At 35.4% G+C, this 16,317-nt stretch overlaps 1 protein-coding gene across 4 annotated transcripts in view; it reads right to left on the bottom strand.

Moving 5' to 3' along the window:
• The window catches only part of LOC143257078 (U2 small nuclear ribonucleoprotein A'-like), a 32,128-nt gene that overhangs the window by 12,595 nt on the left and 3,216 nt on the right, over window positions 1-16,317 (bottom strand). For 3 of the 4 annotated variants that reach the window (XR_013031675.1, XM_076515261.1, XM_076515262.1), the window contains exons 2-4: window positions 14,030-14,070; window positions 3,328-3,434; window positions 1,751-1,876 (exon numbers count right to left, since the gene is read on the bottom strand). Coding sequence is in view for 3 of the 4 variants with exons in the window: in XM_076515261.1 (XP_076371376.1) it covers window positions 1,751-1,876; window positions 3,328-3,434; window positions 14,030-14,070 (274 nt within the window). In the remaining variant the exon portion in view is untranslated. The remainder of the gene's footprint in view (window positions 1-1,750; window positions 1,877-3,327; window positions 3,435-14,029; window positions 14,071-16,317) is intronic. The other variant, XM_076515263.1, reaches the window with a different exon arrangement.

Genomic DNA, 16,317 nt, shown 5'->3' with positions numbered 1-16,317 from the left:
CACAAAGAGATGTCTGCACTCCCTCTGTAGTTGTGGAATGAAGTGCAGCAGCATATGTAGAAGATGAAGTGGTGGACAGCAATTTCCGAGCCTCAGGATAAGTAATGTTATGAATTGTTTTCAAATGCTAAACTGGTTTTTCCTCCAACCATTTAGGGCAAGAATGAAAGTAAGAAGGGTAAGAACCATTGCAGTTGACACAATGCGGGTTCGTTTCACACTCTTAGGCATCATGGTCCTTGCCACCACAACGAGCACATGTCAGGGAACCATGACATGATGTCTTTGAGTGGCCGAACCTCTGACACTGGAAACATTGGAGAGGGTTTGGAAAGTACATCCGTACCCTGCAATATAGATAACTTCCCTTGATTGTGGTAGGTGCATGTGGTGATGTGAATGTCAAAACAAGGATATCTGTCGGAAGTGTAACTCCATTTTTGCGAGTTGAGTTGCGACTCACTGCAGAAACTCCTTGAGTGGAGAAACCAACGAGAATCTCTGACTCGAGGATGTTCTTCAAATCCCTCTCAACAATAACTCCTCGTGATGAATTCAAAGTAGCATGAGGTGTAACCTCAATAGGTATATCCCCAATTGCCTTTAAATTCTAGAGGAGTTCACTCTGTTGGGATGTGGATGTTTCAACTAATATGTCTCCAGATCGAAGCTTCTTTACTGACTTTGGAGAGCCAGCAAATCCATCCAGTCCCTTCTGAATAAAAAAAGGGAGGACAATTTCCCTAAAGGTTTTTCTAAAAGAGAATGTAGGATGAGAAAATGAGGAACAACTGGTGGTACAGATGTTGAAGATCGCTGATCAGAGTCTTCAAGACGTGATCGTTTACCTATTGACTGTTTTTCACTATTTTATTTAAATTTTTATTTGGAGGATCCATAGGAAAAAAGAAAATTATGCTGCCCACTGACCTAACCCATCATGGGGATGCACTGCAATGTCAAGCAAGGACACTGCAGCAATGCCAAGGTTTTGTGAGCACTATACCCAAACACCAGCATCAGACACAATGTCCACAACACCTGTTGAGAACTACCAACACTGGTACTTAGTTGACCCAAGCCCAAGTGGACCAGCTGACTGATTCAAGGGGGACCACCCAAAGGCTATCTGTCTACAGGAATTCAAGGCCAAAGTGGTGTGTTAGGGTTGGACCCCTCAACCACCAGAATCCTCTCCTCCCCTTCACGGGTTGCCACGCACCGCAAACAGGTGGGTGGATGTTTAAATCCCAGAGGAGATAACTTCCCTGGGAGGTCTCCTCACCATGTACAGGAATCCACACCAAGGGGTTTGTGAATGGAAGATGCAAGTTAAATACTACCAAGATATGTACTGATACTAATGGGACACTCGTGGTAATAAAATCTTTTTTTGAGTGAATACAAATTTCATATAACAAGTGGTTCAAAAAACTAACTTTGCTATATTTATCTTTGTTCCTGTGTTATTCTCAAAAGATAATAGCTGTTCCACACATGGGATTGTTGCTATAATGTTGTATATGATGTAAGAAGATCAACAGTAGCAATGCCATCCATGGTACCTGATAGAGCACATAATAACTAGAGGGTATGGCCTTCATTTTATCGAATGAGAATGGTAAGTCACCTGGATAGCACTAGTCACTCTGGGTAAATATGATAATTCTCATATAATAAATACATATTACAATCCCCAATAAAATAAGAAGATCTTATCAACAAATAATAACAATTTTGGATCAGGTACCTGATAGATGCAAGAGTTCTGACTGTAGCAAGTGGATCAATATCACCCAGTTCTTGAATATGGTTGTTGGTTAGGACCAAATTTTCTAGACATGGTAGGGATTCATGAAGGTTTTCTGCTATACGACTTATAAAACACAATTATTAAAACATAACTATTTGGAATAAAAACTAATCTTAAGACTTTTAACAAATATTTTAAGTTCAAAAAACTCTAACTTAAATTATGAAATACTAAAAAAAAACAAATTTAGTAATAATAAATATATGTAAAATTTTGAATTTTATTAGCTTTCTGAATGTCAAGTCATCCATAGTATACTTTATAATGTCAACATTTAAAAAATTAACTATACGTAATTAATTCTTAACTGGTACCTGGAGAGGCTATTAGAATATACATTGAACAGTATTTATAACTATATGAATAATTCCCAAAATTAGAAACTTTAAAAATATTTAGATTCTGAATTACAACTTCAAAATATTTTGAACTATGACAACTTTAGAAGTGTTTGTTTTGAATTTTTGGATAAAGCTGTACAAGGGCTATCTGTGCTAGCTCTCCCTAATTTAGCAGTGTAAGACTAGAGGGAAGGCAGCTAGTCATCACTACCCACTCTTGGACTACTTTTTACCAATGAATAGCAAGACTGACCAACACATTATAATGACCCCACGGCTGAAAAAGCCAGCACATTTGGTGTGATGGGAATTCAAAGCAATGACCTTTAGATTACAAGTCAAGTGCCCTAACCACCCAGTCATGCCATAAGATGAAAAAAAAACAATTATTTTATAATTTCTAAACTAGCAAATACTCAGTTATTTATAGAATAAAAAATGATATTAGAAACAAAGATACATCAACAATAAAATCACAAAACTTTAGGTGGGTGCCAATACAAAGTTTTTTAATTTATAAACTTAAAATTTAATCAGTTATACATTACCATAAGTAATGCAAGATTGTATCATGGTGGCAAACAAAATATGTAATTTATCCAAATGTGGAGAACTATATGTGCACAATACTAACAACTAACAATTCATTCTTCTGTACATTGTTTGAGCCAATAACTACAACATTTTAAACATACACTTACTTTAATACAAAAACATGACAATATTAAACTTGATTTTGAAAACTGTGGGTAAAAGTCTGTATCATTTGAAAAATTACCAAGAATTGTAACATTATTATAAAAACATTAAATCTGTGATATTACACAAAATAAACCAATACATTTTCCAATAAGTATACCTTGTTCTTTAATGTTACTTTCATTAAGTCTGTATTAGAATGTTTAATATACCTCAACAAACAATAATATATCTAAACAAACAATACAAAAATTAATGACTTTTATGCTATTAACTCTTTTCAAGAACATAGCAAACAGCAAGGGTACATAACTGATAAAACACTGCATTCTAATCTTTTACTTAGTTTATTTTTTTGTTGTGATATAAAGAGGTAGCTTGTTTTAATCTAAAGTTAATATTACATAGTAGTAATTATAGTTCATAAAAGTTGCTTCCAAACTACTTAGTATTAAAGATCAATGCTAAGCCTACCATATTCGATTATTGCTGATGAGTAAAGTCTTCAACCTCCGAAGGAGAGGAAACCCATCAATTTTGCGGATGTCATTGTCTGACAAATCGATGGTGTCAAACTGGTCCTAAACAGAAATGCACAATGTCTTTATTTTGTAAGATTTCTATACCATTTTTTATGAACTTATTGTATGCTAGCATTTACAACCACAAGAAGAGTTGCAATGAGACACGTTTAGATTTTTAAAAATAAAACTACTTTAAACCAAGATATGCACATTCCTCAAAAGATGAAAAGGTCAACAGGAGAGATTAACTAGTTCACTAGAGGACAACAACAAGAGATTACCTAGCTTGCAAGTCATATGAGAAAACCAAGTACTAAGTGTTTAAGACATTTACATTAACAGACAGGAAAGCTATAAATTTAGTTGTAAAATAATTTAAAGACTTATGTAAAGTAGCTTACTTACAACACTAAATACAACCAACAGCAAAATTAAAAAAAAAAAGTTAAAGGTCAGAAAACATTAAAATGTGGATTGGGTTTCAAAAGGATCTTAATAGAATGGTTTAAGTTGAAGACTACAAGATAGCCAAGCTTTTAAATGGTTGGTTGATTGCCATTTTCTGGCACAAAGCAACTTAGCTATATGCACCAAACAGGTAAAAAATAAAAGTAAAATTATTATAACATGTAAAAGGAAATTATGTTAAAACAAATCAATACCAAAAATTCAGATAAAAATCTTAAATATAATTAAAAAGTCCAATAACACTGTCCAGCATCAGGGGTAAATCGGTGATTTACAAAAACACACATCTAAAATGGTGTCATCACCCACCGTGGTAAAGACAGCACAACAGTAAAATGTAGGCTATTGTGACTTGAGTGTAACACAGACCACACATTGATGCATTAGTCCCAGATAAAAGAAGAGAGTTAAATAAAACTGTGACTACTGCCATGTCTAGCTGAAACAACTTCCTTCTGATCATTACAGAAACAAGATAGCCAAAGTCCAGTAGAAAGTTTTATCTGGAAAAGCTTATTATCACATTGCTCACTCCAAGTCAACTGCCAACTGGTGCTTGAGTACAAGACCATAGTCCATATAGGAGACAGAGCAGACAGACTTAGCTGTGGTATCAGCAAGCTCCTTCCCATGAATGCCAATGTGGTCAGATATCCAGAAGAACTGGATAGAAGTAGATGTTAAAGAGAACTGGGCTAGTCAGTTTTGAATATTGACAAGAAATAATGTGAAGCAATTCCAGGACCAGTGGAGAGCTTAGTGAGTCAATATAAAAAGTACAATTTGAATGTTGCTTAGTATCTGTATGATCCAGAGCAAAATAAATGGTGTATAATTTGGTAGTGAATACAGACACTGTAGAGGGGATTCTGTGCACAACTACATAACACAAGAAACCATCATGGCATAGCCCACAGTTACCTCTTTTTAAACCATCTGTATAAATGGGAATGGAAGGATGGTTCAAAAGATGTTCAGCAAATAGAAGGCAGTATTTCCAATCAGGAGTACTGAGGAGGATTGGGAATCATTACTGTTAACACATGGAAAAGAACAAGGACAAGATGCCTTTAAATGACCAAACTGTTGACACTAGAAAGAGAGGGTTTGAAATATATAGCTATACCTTAAAGTTCAAGATGCTCTCTCATCAACCTGTAGAGGTTATGTGAATACTATCCACATAATATGCTTTGATGGTAGCAGCTGGACATGGCATTGTAAAAGTCAAAATAAAAACTCTGGTAGGCAGCATTTAATCATCCTTGAAAATGGAAATACAGTGAACCATAGAAATGCCTTGGCTGGGGAAACCATTGAGGATATCCAATTCCAGAATGTTCTTTAAATCCTCAACAATAACTCCTCAAGGAATTCAAATGAATATGGTAAGTAACCTTGATAGGTATATGCCAATGTTCTTCAATATCAGAAGATGTATGGTTGTGTGTTGTAAATGTATCCACCAAAATCACTCCAGAGTGCAACTTCCTTACTGACTTAGGGGAGTCAGCAAGCCCCTCTAATCCCTTTTGAATAAAAAAGGGAGACATCTGCCAAGACTTTTTCAGATAAAGAATGAATGATGAGAAATCAAGTCATGAAATCAGACCAATATGGTGCCACGTGTGGTCGTTTTCTGATAATCTGTTTTTTTCATTTTAATTAATTTTTCTTGAATTGGGGTATATACAGTAAATAGAATATATTTCAGTACCTACTAACACTGAGCACCATGAAGCCCTATGAGGGGATGCCCTATAATTCCAAACAAAGATACTGTAGCAATACCAGGATTTCTTGAGCACTATACCCAAACACCAGCATCACACAGTGTCAACAACATGCACTGAGAATGTCTAACACTGGTACCAAGTTGACCCTAGCCCAAGAAGACCAGCTGATTAACCTGGGGGGAACCTCAAAGCTGCCTCTCTAAAGGAATTAAAGGCTAAAGTGGTGTGTTGGGGTTGGATCCCTCAACCACTGGATTCTCTCCTGTCCTTCACCGATTGTCACCACATACAGGAATCCACTCCCAGGGGAAGCTTTAAAATACTGTAATTTTTCACAAGACAGCAATATTCCTAGCTAACATATGAGAAATAGTGAGATTGCCCAGGGATATTAATTCCTTGTGTATACAGACTGAGTAATTAAAAATATGTAAAATCACAAGGACCAGAAAATATTTTCCCTGAAGACTTTGAAGCACAAAGAATAGATTAGAAGCTTCTTTTTGGCAAGACAATGAACAGAGGGCAGGTACTCAAGAATTAGAGTTGCTAAAGTAACTTTTTATTTAAGATGTGATGAGTTACCCTAAGAATAATAGACCAGTTCATCTTTTGAAAATAGGAAAAATAATAGTCTGCTAAAAGACAATTTAAAAAACTATATAGCATTATAAAATGAAATCAACATGGATTCACAAAAGGGAAGTTTCCTTGATTGACGTAAGTAATCTGTCAACTTTTTTCAAGCAAGTTCTTAGTTACAAAGTTGTGTGTGTAGACTCATGTGCTTAAGATCTTAATCTTTTGGTGTTTCTCAAAAGATTAGCTAAGATAATAATACTGGTTAAAAATGGGTAGAGACAACTAAAATAGACTGTAGAATAGTTAGATGAGAGAAAGCAAATTGCATCTAGTTATATCACATACACAAGGCACATCCATGCAAGTTGTATTATAAATTATCTGCATGTTTGTTTATATTACACTCCTGCAAGCTACAAAAGCTAATACAATAGTTCTTTCTCTACTTTTCTTTCTTTATTAATAATGATTCATTGGTTGGTTAGTGTGTGGGGTAATACAAAGAAAAGATAACCAACAGAGTAAGTAAAGATTGCCAGCACTGATGCAGTCTTTGCAATATACTAATTTACACTTAGAGTACATAATGACTTGTATGCAAGGGCTATTAGCTCTACAAGGAGAGCAAATTTAAACTAGGATTACAGTAGAGAAAGAAGGAATAACAAAGACAAAATGTGGAGAGAGGAGCAGTGTAGGTTGGTTGGTTTGATGTTTTATGGTGCAAAGTAACTAGACAATCTGCACCAAACATCCAGTGAAAAGTTAAAATTAAAGTGAAATTATTAAAATTCATAAAAGGAAATTAGAGTAAAACAAAGTTTAATTTTGAATTAAAAACAAATAGCATTAAATCTAATTTTTACATCTAGTCTACAGAAGAAAGAGAAAAACTACAGTAAAACAAGTTGTAAAGGACTTTCTGTAGCATAAATGTAATTATCATAACTCTCCAGAATGACTGACAGGTAATTTCAAAAATCAGCCTTAATCAATTGAAGTTGGCCTTTCTAGTCCTGATTTGAGTTATTTGATGTTATGGCCATTTTCAGAAAGTAAAGTAAAGTAATACAAGTTTTAAAAGACTTGTAGCAAAATTTTAATTATTATAATTTGCTAGAATGACAAATGGGTAGTTTAAACAGCAGCACTAATCACCTGAAGTTGGCCTTTCCAGTCCTGGTTTGAGGTATTTGAAGTTACAGCCATTTTCCAATTTCAAATTGAACTAGACATACTTTGATTCTTAAAAGGAATCACATTCAGAATAGGTCTAATGCATGAATTAAAGACTTAAATAGCATATAAAAAGATTAATGGCCTTTAACAAACTAAAAACATTTATAAGGTGGACAGTGTCACCATTGCTAATAACACTGTCTAATGTTGTGGATAAACCTTAGGACAAAACATGTTGTAAAGGTATTGTTATGAGAGTCATAACAGCAGCAAGATGGTAAAACTAGGCTTCCGCTAGCCATTAGCCACATCGCCATTGGCGAAAGGAAACAGCCTGTGGCTAAACAATCTAGCGTTGGTTTCGTAACAGTGGCGAAAGATAATTTTTCGGTCTTGGATGGTTTTCCTTTATTTATTCTGCTCAAGTTTTGGTCTTAACAGCTTTCGTGGTTTTTATCCCCTATCCACGTCATTAATGATGACAAATTACCAGAGGCACCCCCCCCCAGCAAGTTGAAGCAACAAGAAACGTCTTTAAAAACTACCACTGACTGTAATCTATGTTTTCTTTATATATGTATTTTTATGATTTCAGGAATATGACAACTTACAAATTAAATTTAAAAAAATTATTACTCAGCTGTGCTAATGATTTCTTTTATTTTCATTTCTCATGCTACATGTTTGATTGTGCCCGTGGTACACAAACAGTAATCAGAGAAAACCTGACTTTCGTCAAACCAACATATGGTCTGTATCAAAGTGGAAATCCCAAGTTTTGTTTGATGTGTTTGAATTGAAATCATGACAACTCTTAGATCAGATAAAGACATCTAAACAGTTAAGGTATATAAAGTTTTTTTCAAAAGAAGGTCGAAGCAATATCAACTGATGGTGGGAAATCCACTCCCAAAAGAAAAGACAGCTCTGAAGGAACTGAAGCTTGCAGCAGTGATCAGACTGTCGGTGTGAAAACAAATATGCCCATAATTTCACAGAGTTGTTAAAGAAACTTGGTTTTCACAGTTTCCTTGGCTGGAACATGTTTCCCAACAAAATACATTTAATTGCAAATTATGCAGGGACAATAAAAAGACAAATATTTATGCTACCACCAGAAAAACTGCTACTAAGGCTAAAAAGATGACTTGGTGAAGCATGCATGGTCAGAAGATCATCGCAGTGCAGTAGCATTACAAGTTTTGAAGGACATGTCAACTGCTGCTGTGAATGTGTATGTGGGGTGTAAAGGTACAGATGGCCACATTACTTGTTCAAGCAAAGGAAGCCATCCCAACTGTGAAGTTTCATTCCCTCCTTTCACTACAAGTATTCAATGTAAGAATATTCTTCATTCTAATATTAATGAGATACTTTGTTTTCTACAGTATCTTCTTAAAACAAAAGGCAATTTGGCAATTTTCTAAAAGTGAAACATTTTGAAAATATCTATCAAAAATTAAGTAGCTAGCTAACTCTTCCAAATATCTTTGTTTATTACGTTAATTGGTGGTCTTATTTCAAAACACAATTTCTTATATATTTTTAACAGGGAGTGACCTCTCTAAAGAAACTACAGACTCAGTCACAAAGTGGAACAGAAATCTTCATATACACCCACAGCCAGTCTCTGGATGATATGTACAGTGCCCTAAATCATGTAGTTCAGGATGAAATGCAGGCAGACTTTTGAGCATCACATTTCCCATTTTTTGGTCTTGAAGCAGATGAAGCAACTGATGCAGGAAACACCTTTATACTGATAATTTATATCAGGTATCTTTCATCATTAGGTGACATATCAAGTTGATTCCTTGCTGTCCGTGAGCTGATTCTATCTGCAACAATATGCACTCAGTCATGGCAGATCGAGGATTGTTTGATGTTGACTTGGTTGGACTTGCAACTGATGGTGCAAATGCTTTAGTGGGAATAAAAACAATGTTGCTACAAAATTTAAGGAGGAATGCCCCTGGATAATAATTCATTGTTTGGCACACAGATTACAGTTGGCAGCTGAAAAGGCAGCAAACCAGGTGCCATACCTTGTGAAGTACATTTCAGTTTTGAACCAGTTTGCAAAAAGCCTAAAATATTCTCCCAAGTTGTGTTGGGTTCTGGAAGAGAGCAAAGCATTGCATGGAGAGAAAAGCAACAAAATCAAGCAAGTGTTCTTGACACGATGGCTTTCTTTTAATGATTCTTTCCAAGCACTAGTCAACTGTATTGCATCTGTGAAAAGCTGCCTGCAGGTCGTAGCAATTGAACGTGGTACTCCAGGCCAAGCCTTGCTACATGGTCTAGTCCAGCAAATGTCATGTTACAGCTTTGTCATGATGACACACTTTTTGGCTGATGCTGTTGGCATTCTTGGACTTTTATCAAGATCTCTACGGAGAGCTGATTTATCTTATGATCAGGCTACAGCAATTATTGATGGATCAATTCAGTTGCTGGTACACATCCCTGGTCCTTATACACAGACTGCACTGAAGGAACTCCCACATGTTCCTGATGCCAATGGTTACACTTCTTACAGAGGCCATGACATCAAAGATATTGATAAATAATGTGAAAAGTACAGATCAGCTGCTGAGTCATTTGTTAAAGAGGTGGTCACAAGACTACAAGTAGCATTCCCAGACACTAACATCATGTCATATTTTTCAATATTTAGCCCATGTCACAGCAGAGCAGTATCTGATGAGGATGATCTGAAAACTCATCCAGCACTTCTCTCCTTTCATCAATGAGCATGAGGCACTGACTGAATGGCTGCTACTAAGGAACATAATGGAACAGGATGCTCACAAAAACAGAAACATGAGCTTCTACAAGGAATACATCCACCAGACCCGTCAAACTTTTCCAAATCTGTCTCAGTTTGCAGCAATTGAACTAATAATTCTTGTTACATCTGTTGACTATGAGCAGGGAATTAAGCAGGTACAACAGCATCAAAACAGATGCCAGGAGCAGTCTGTCTGTGGCCAAGATGAATGTAATGAACTTATCCATGGAGTCCAAACCTTCAGATCATTTTAATTTTGACTCAGCATTCAGAAACTGGGTCACTCACAAAGACTGATGTGGGTACCATTCCCTGTTGAAGAAATGTGCATCAGAACCTCAGGTGTCAACTTCTACCAGATCTTCTGTTGAGAATGATTTGGCTGAAGAGTTGTCATTGGATTTATCTACTTACTAGTCATGCTACCGTATTCTAGTTTTAAGTCATTTTTTTTTGTTTCTGTGCTATTTTGAGAAATGTCTCTTGATTTTTCTCTTTATCATGTTCATTTTGTTTGTTTTGTTTTATTGGCAGGAAAATTGCTGGGAATAAAAAATAGTACAAAACTTAATGTCTTGTAGATTTTCACATAATTACAACTATTTTTACTAGATGGAATTGATACATATTAAAAGTCATGCACCACACAGTTTTTGGCAACCTAAAATTGTGGCTGAACAACTGTCACTGTGGCTAAAAGAAAATTACTTTGTTTAGCCACAGTGGCTAAGAGTTATTTTTCTAGTGGAAGCCCAGTAAAATATGTTTATTGTGACCTAAGTGTTACACAGACAACACACTGCTGTGTCAATCCCAGATAAAAGAAACGATGAGTTAAAAACTGTGACCAATGCGTAGTCTAGTTAGAACAACTTCCTCTTTCTGATCCTTAAGGAAGCAAGACGGACGAACAAAGTCCAATAGAGGGTTTTATTCGGAAAAGCTTGTTTTCACGTTGCTCACTCCAAGTCGACTGCCAACTTTCACAGAGATGAGCCTTGAATGTAGGACCACAGTCCATGTATGGAACACACACAGCAGTTATAGTGCCAGAGCAGACAGATTTAGCTGTGGTGTCAGCAAACCTGTTCCTGCAAATACCAACAAGGCCTGACATCCAGAAAAACTGGATAGAAGTAGATGTTAAAGAGAAATAGGGCCAGTTGGTTTTGAATGTTGGTGAGAACTAACGTGAAGTGATTCCAGAGCCAAAAGAGAACTAAATGAGTCAGTATAAATAGTGCAATTTGAGTACTGCTCAACATCTATGTGATCTAGGGCAAGAGAAATGGCATACAGTTCAGCAGTGAAGACAGAAGCTGTAGAGGGGATTCTGCATGCAATTACCAAACCACAACAAACCATGGCAGAGCCCACAGAGTCACCTGATTTTGAACTATTTGTATAAATAGGAATGGAAGGATGGTTCAAAAGATGTTCAGCAAATAACAGACAGTATTTCCAATTGGGAGTGTCTGCTTTTCTCAGATGACTTAAAAATAGGTCATATTTGGGAACTGTAATAAGCCATGGTAGTATGGACTGACCAGTGGATACAGCAATGTTATCCAAGGACTAACTCAATTCATCTAACTGCACCTGGATACAAAGGCCAAAAGGAGCAAAGGCAGATTGTCTGTTCTGAAAAAGTATGGACCACACAGGAAGGAACACACAACCCCAGGTGGGATGCTTTGGTAAGGAATGAAGTTTCAAAATATACAGTAAAGACAGTTGCAAATGGCAGAGGTGCAGAGGAGATTCATGAGATTCTGTGTATAAGCTCTGAACTGGGAAGGTGTTGAAAGCCCTGGTGTAGAGCCAAAGTCCCTGATGATGATTGGGGTCTAGCATCTTCAAAGCTTAGGTCCTGACAGAGCCACAGACCAGTGATCCATAGTCTAGTTTCAAATGAATAGCACAACATCTTTAGTACAGAATAGTGATCTGCTTCCCAAGTGGTGAAAGAGAGAACATGGATTATGTTCAGTGCTCTTATACAATTGACCCATAGCTGCTTGATGTGTGGTATAAAGGTCACCTTATGGTCAAAGATAAGTCACAAGAACTTTGTCTTAGGGACTACAGGTAGCACAACTTTACCAATATGGAGTTCAGGAGCAGGGTGAATACCTTGTTGGCAGTAAAAGTGCATGCAAACAGTTTTAGAGAGAGAGAAGTTAAGATTGAAGGCAGTCTGCAGCTGCCACTCAGTATACCTCATGTTCGACAACAGACAGTCATTGACATAGAGCCAATTTGCAAGAGTAAGAGGGAGTTGTTCGGTGATGGCATTAATGTTTTACTGAAAACTGTGACAGTCAAAACACAGCACAGCCCTGAGGGACTCCAAATTCCTGTAGAAAAGAATGGGAAGTGTCGAACCCACATGAACTTGGAACTGCGTGTCCATTAAAAAATGTTTAATAAAAATAGGCAAATGGCCACATAACCCATATAAATGAAGGTCTCACAAAATGCCATACTGCCATGTTGTATAATAACCCTTCTCAATGTCAAAGAATATTGATTCAAGATGTTGTCATTTGAGAAAGGCTTTTCTGATTGAAGTTTCAAATCGAATCAGGTTGCCCATGGTGGAGCGCTGTCCTCATAACCCATTTGGGTGGGCGAGAGGTCGTTGTTTAATTTGAGGAACCAAACAAGGTGAGCATTAACCATCCTCTCCGAGGTCTTACAGAGACAGCTCATCAAAGCAACTGGATGGTAGTTTGAAGGAATCATGGGATCCTTCCCAGGCTTAGAAAAAGGTAGGACAACAGCCTAATGCCAGACATCAGGTAAAACATTCTCCTCCAAGATCTGGTTAAAACAAGCAGAAGAATAGCAAGAGAAGCAGGATGTATATGGCACAGCCCTTTGTAGTGTACATCATCAGGTCCAACCGATGTACTTCCAGACCAATGAAGGGATAGTTTGAGTTCCACCAGTGTAAAATGAGAATTATAGTCATAGAGACAATCAACTCAAAAGGAAAGAAGTGATCACTCTGCCCAAGTTTTGATGGGTAAGAAAGTGGAGAATGAAGCAGAACTTCGAGATACCTGGCAATGTAAGGTGAAACTACTATCAAATTCTGAAAGAGAGATTGTTACAGGTGGATGTGCCAAGATTAAAGGATATAAAAATTAAGCTGTGTGCGAGAAATGATTACATTATAATGAGCATATACTAAACTTCATATTTACTGGAGAGATGGTCAATGAATTGAGGAGGGGATGCCTAGAAAAATAAAAAAGTCACATTTCTCACACTAGGGATAACTGAAGATTTTTTAAAATACTGAATTATAAAATTTAGAACTTAAAACATATATACTATTGAAATAGGGATTATTAGCTATGATTTTATACTATACTAACTATTATAACAAAAACAGTTTAATTAAATATTAATTTTAAGTTACTAAACACCATGTGACAGGTACAGCAAAAGACACCTGTGCAGAGAGGGTTAATGGTGACAATCATAGAACTTGCGGACAAATACAAATTGTTGTAGGTTGGAATTCATCTTCACCTAACACAACTTTTATTTTAATGAGCTTTTGATTGATTAATCTTAGTTTATAATTGTTTACTTATTTGTTCAAAATATATAATATTAGAATTACAATAGGCTACATACTGTATTTAAAAAAATTAATACAGTATTTCCTTACTACAAATAGTCTGGCATTAGTTCTTGTAACTGATAAGTACATCTTCATTCATGAAGGAAAAACCTCATTTTCAAATTTGTAAAAAATTTATTTCTAAAATGTATCTACATTATACTTCATGGAAAGCTACTTTTCAGAAGAATTAAATGCAATACTGTATACAACAGAAACAAGATAAATTCAGATATTTTATAAAATATAGGAAGGAACTTACTAATGTTGCTCCAAGATTTTCAATAACTGGTATTTTGTAACCTGCAAAGTGAAAAGAGAAATCAGAAACACTACTGAATGGTTAGTTACACATATCAAGGAATTAGAGGCTTACAAATTTTAATAAGTTGGTAAGAAGAATAGTATTTATGAATTTCTTGCTCATATTTTGAACTATCAAGAAAATATTACATATTAAACAATTTATATTATATAAAGATGTGCTACTAATTTTTAACATCACTATTTTGCATCAAAAGAAAGCGTGCTCTGTTGATATCGAATAAAAGTCCTTCATGTTTGGAAAAATACAGGACTGTAAACAGCTCTTTACCAAACAGTTTGAAGGAGCTGTTATTTCAATGATGCAATATCTCAATTCTTTGTTTATTGAATTAGACAAGTTAACTTGTGTTAACTGAATTCTACTATCAACAAAATTTTTGCTAGCTGAATAGTGATGTGTTCACTACACATCACCGAACTATCACAACCTCCAATCAATATGGCAGCTTTGTGCCATGTAGAAAATTGTTGATGAAATATGCTAAAACCTTTTGCTAGTCTTGATATGTTAATAATTAATATCCAATTTCATAATTTAAAGTTTTAAAAAAAATTACTTAACTTCCCAAGTTACAAATATTTAATGTTTTTATACAACAGTATAGTTGAAAATGTTCTATTCTTGTTCATGTAACATCTCTAAGCAAATTAGAATTAAAGCATCAAAGTCAAAGCAGCTAACAGCATAACATGAAGTTATCTGTGAGCTTGTCATGTGAACACAAACAGCTAATTGTACAATCAATACCATGCTATATAACATTATGTAACAAATTTTTTACTTTTTCTTGTTCCTGGACAGAAAGTGTTACTTCCCAACTGCTTATACATAAAGTAAATGGAAAAATACCTATTTTTCTCTTCAAACTGTTCTTGTGACCTAGAAGCGTATAACAAAAACATGATGGGAGACAATATTCGGAGGCTGATACATGAAAGTGATTTACATTACAGTTGCAAATCTTGAAAAACTACTCACTTCTAAACATTTTTGTTTAACTTTAGTATAAATACATGTAAATCTTGATTCATATGTTGTTTTATTCAGACCTTGTGTAAATTTGTCTGTTTTTACATAGAAAATAGGTTAATTTCTAAATTTCATTATTCAGGTCACAAAAGCAAAATTTGAAAGGAATAATGGTCATTTTCTGTACTTTTACAACACAAGCAATTAAGAAATAACACATACTATACAGTAGCAAAATTTGTGTCACATAGTGTAATAAAAGGATCTGAAATATTTATTTCTTGGTAAGAATAAAATGGCCAGAAATGAGCTCAAAAGTGGGCATTGCAACAGACTCTGCAGAGGTTCTTGGTAGAAAAACCTATTTTATGAGAACCTATCAAATATCAAGGAGTAAGACATGTACAAAACATTCCATAAAGTTTGGTTTCAATATGTCCTAGTCCTTTGATAGACTGAGAATTGAAGACAAGCGGGTGACTAATTCAAATTTTTTTTATTCCCAGTTTATTTTGTATTCAGTTGACATGATGTGTCCTGAAATCATGAATTTTGTGTCTTCATATTATTTTATTCTCGTCTTTTTTCATGGAATTTCATAAACAACTGCTCCGTGTTTCTCATTGATAGGTTTCTGTTTTTCACCAGAATGAATTTAGATGTCTTATTGGATATCCACTGAACATCCAAATTAAATTTCATGGTATGCATTTGAGTTTTTTACTGAAATGTTTCAACTTCAGAAACTCTTCATATTGCCAGAGAACTGAATAAAAACTACAACATAGAACTGACATAAAGACAGACACCATTATGGAACTGATGATTACTTGCCTACAATCATTTATTTCCAGAACAATAAGGAACTCTATGAATAAACAGATAATCCAGCCAGATGATCACACCTTCTAATCCTGGCAGATTTTGAACGAATATTTTGAAAAAAAGTTGTTTCATCCACACAAAACCATGTTTCTACAGAAGTTACATCAATGACACCTTATTATATATGCAAAAACGGCTCGTTTGGATTGAGAAAATATTTTACGTAGAAGAGCGAACAACGTTTTGACCTTCTTCGGTCATCGTCAGGTTCACAAAGTAAGAAAGAGGTAACTGACCGGAAGCTGGCCACATGTTTGGAAGGGGTTGTGTAACTGAGTGTCGGAATGTAGAGTGCAGTGTTAGATGCTTGAATATATAATTTATTATATTTAATATAGGTATAAAGGCATTCCTTTATATTGGTTTAT

This window comes from Tachypleus tridentatus, chromosome 7 (assembly GCF_004210375.1).
Source record: "Tachypleus tridentatus isolate NWPU-2018 chromosome 7, ASM421037v1, whole genome shotgun sequence".
NCBI lineage: Eukaryota > Metazoa > Arthropoda > Merostomata > Xiphosura > Limulidae > Tachypleus > Tachypleus tridentatus.
This window is presented reverse-complemented; position numbering and strand designations above follow the sequence as displayed.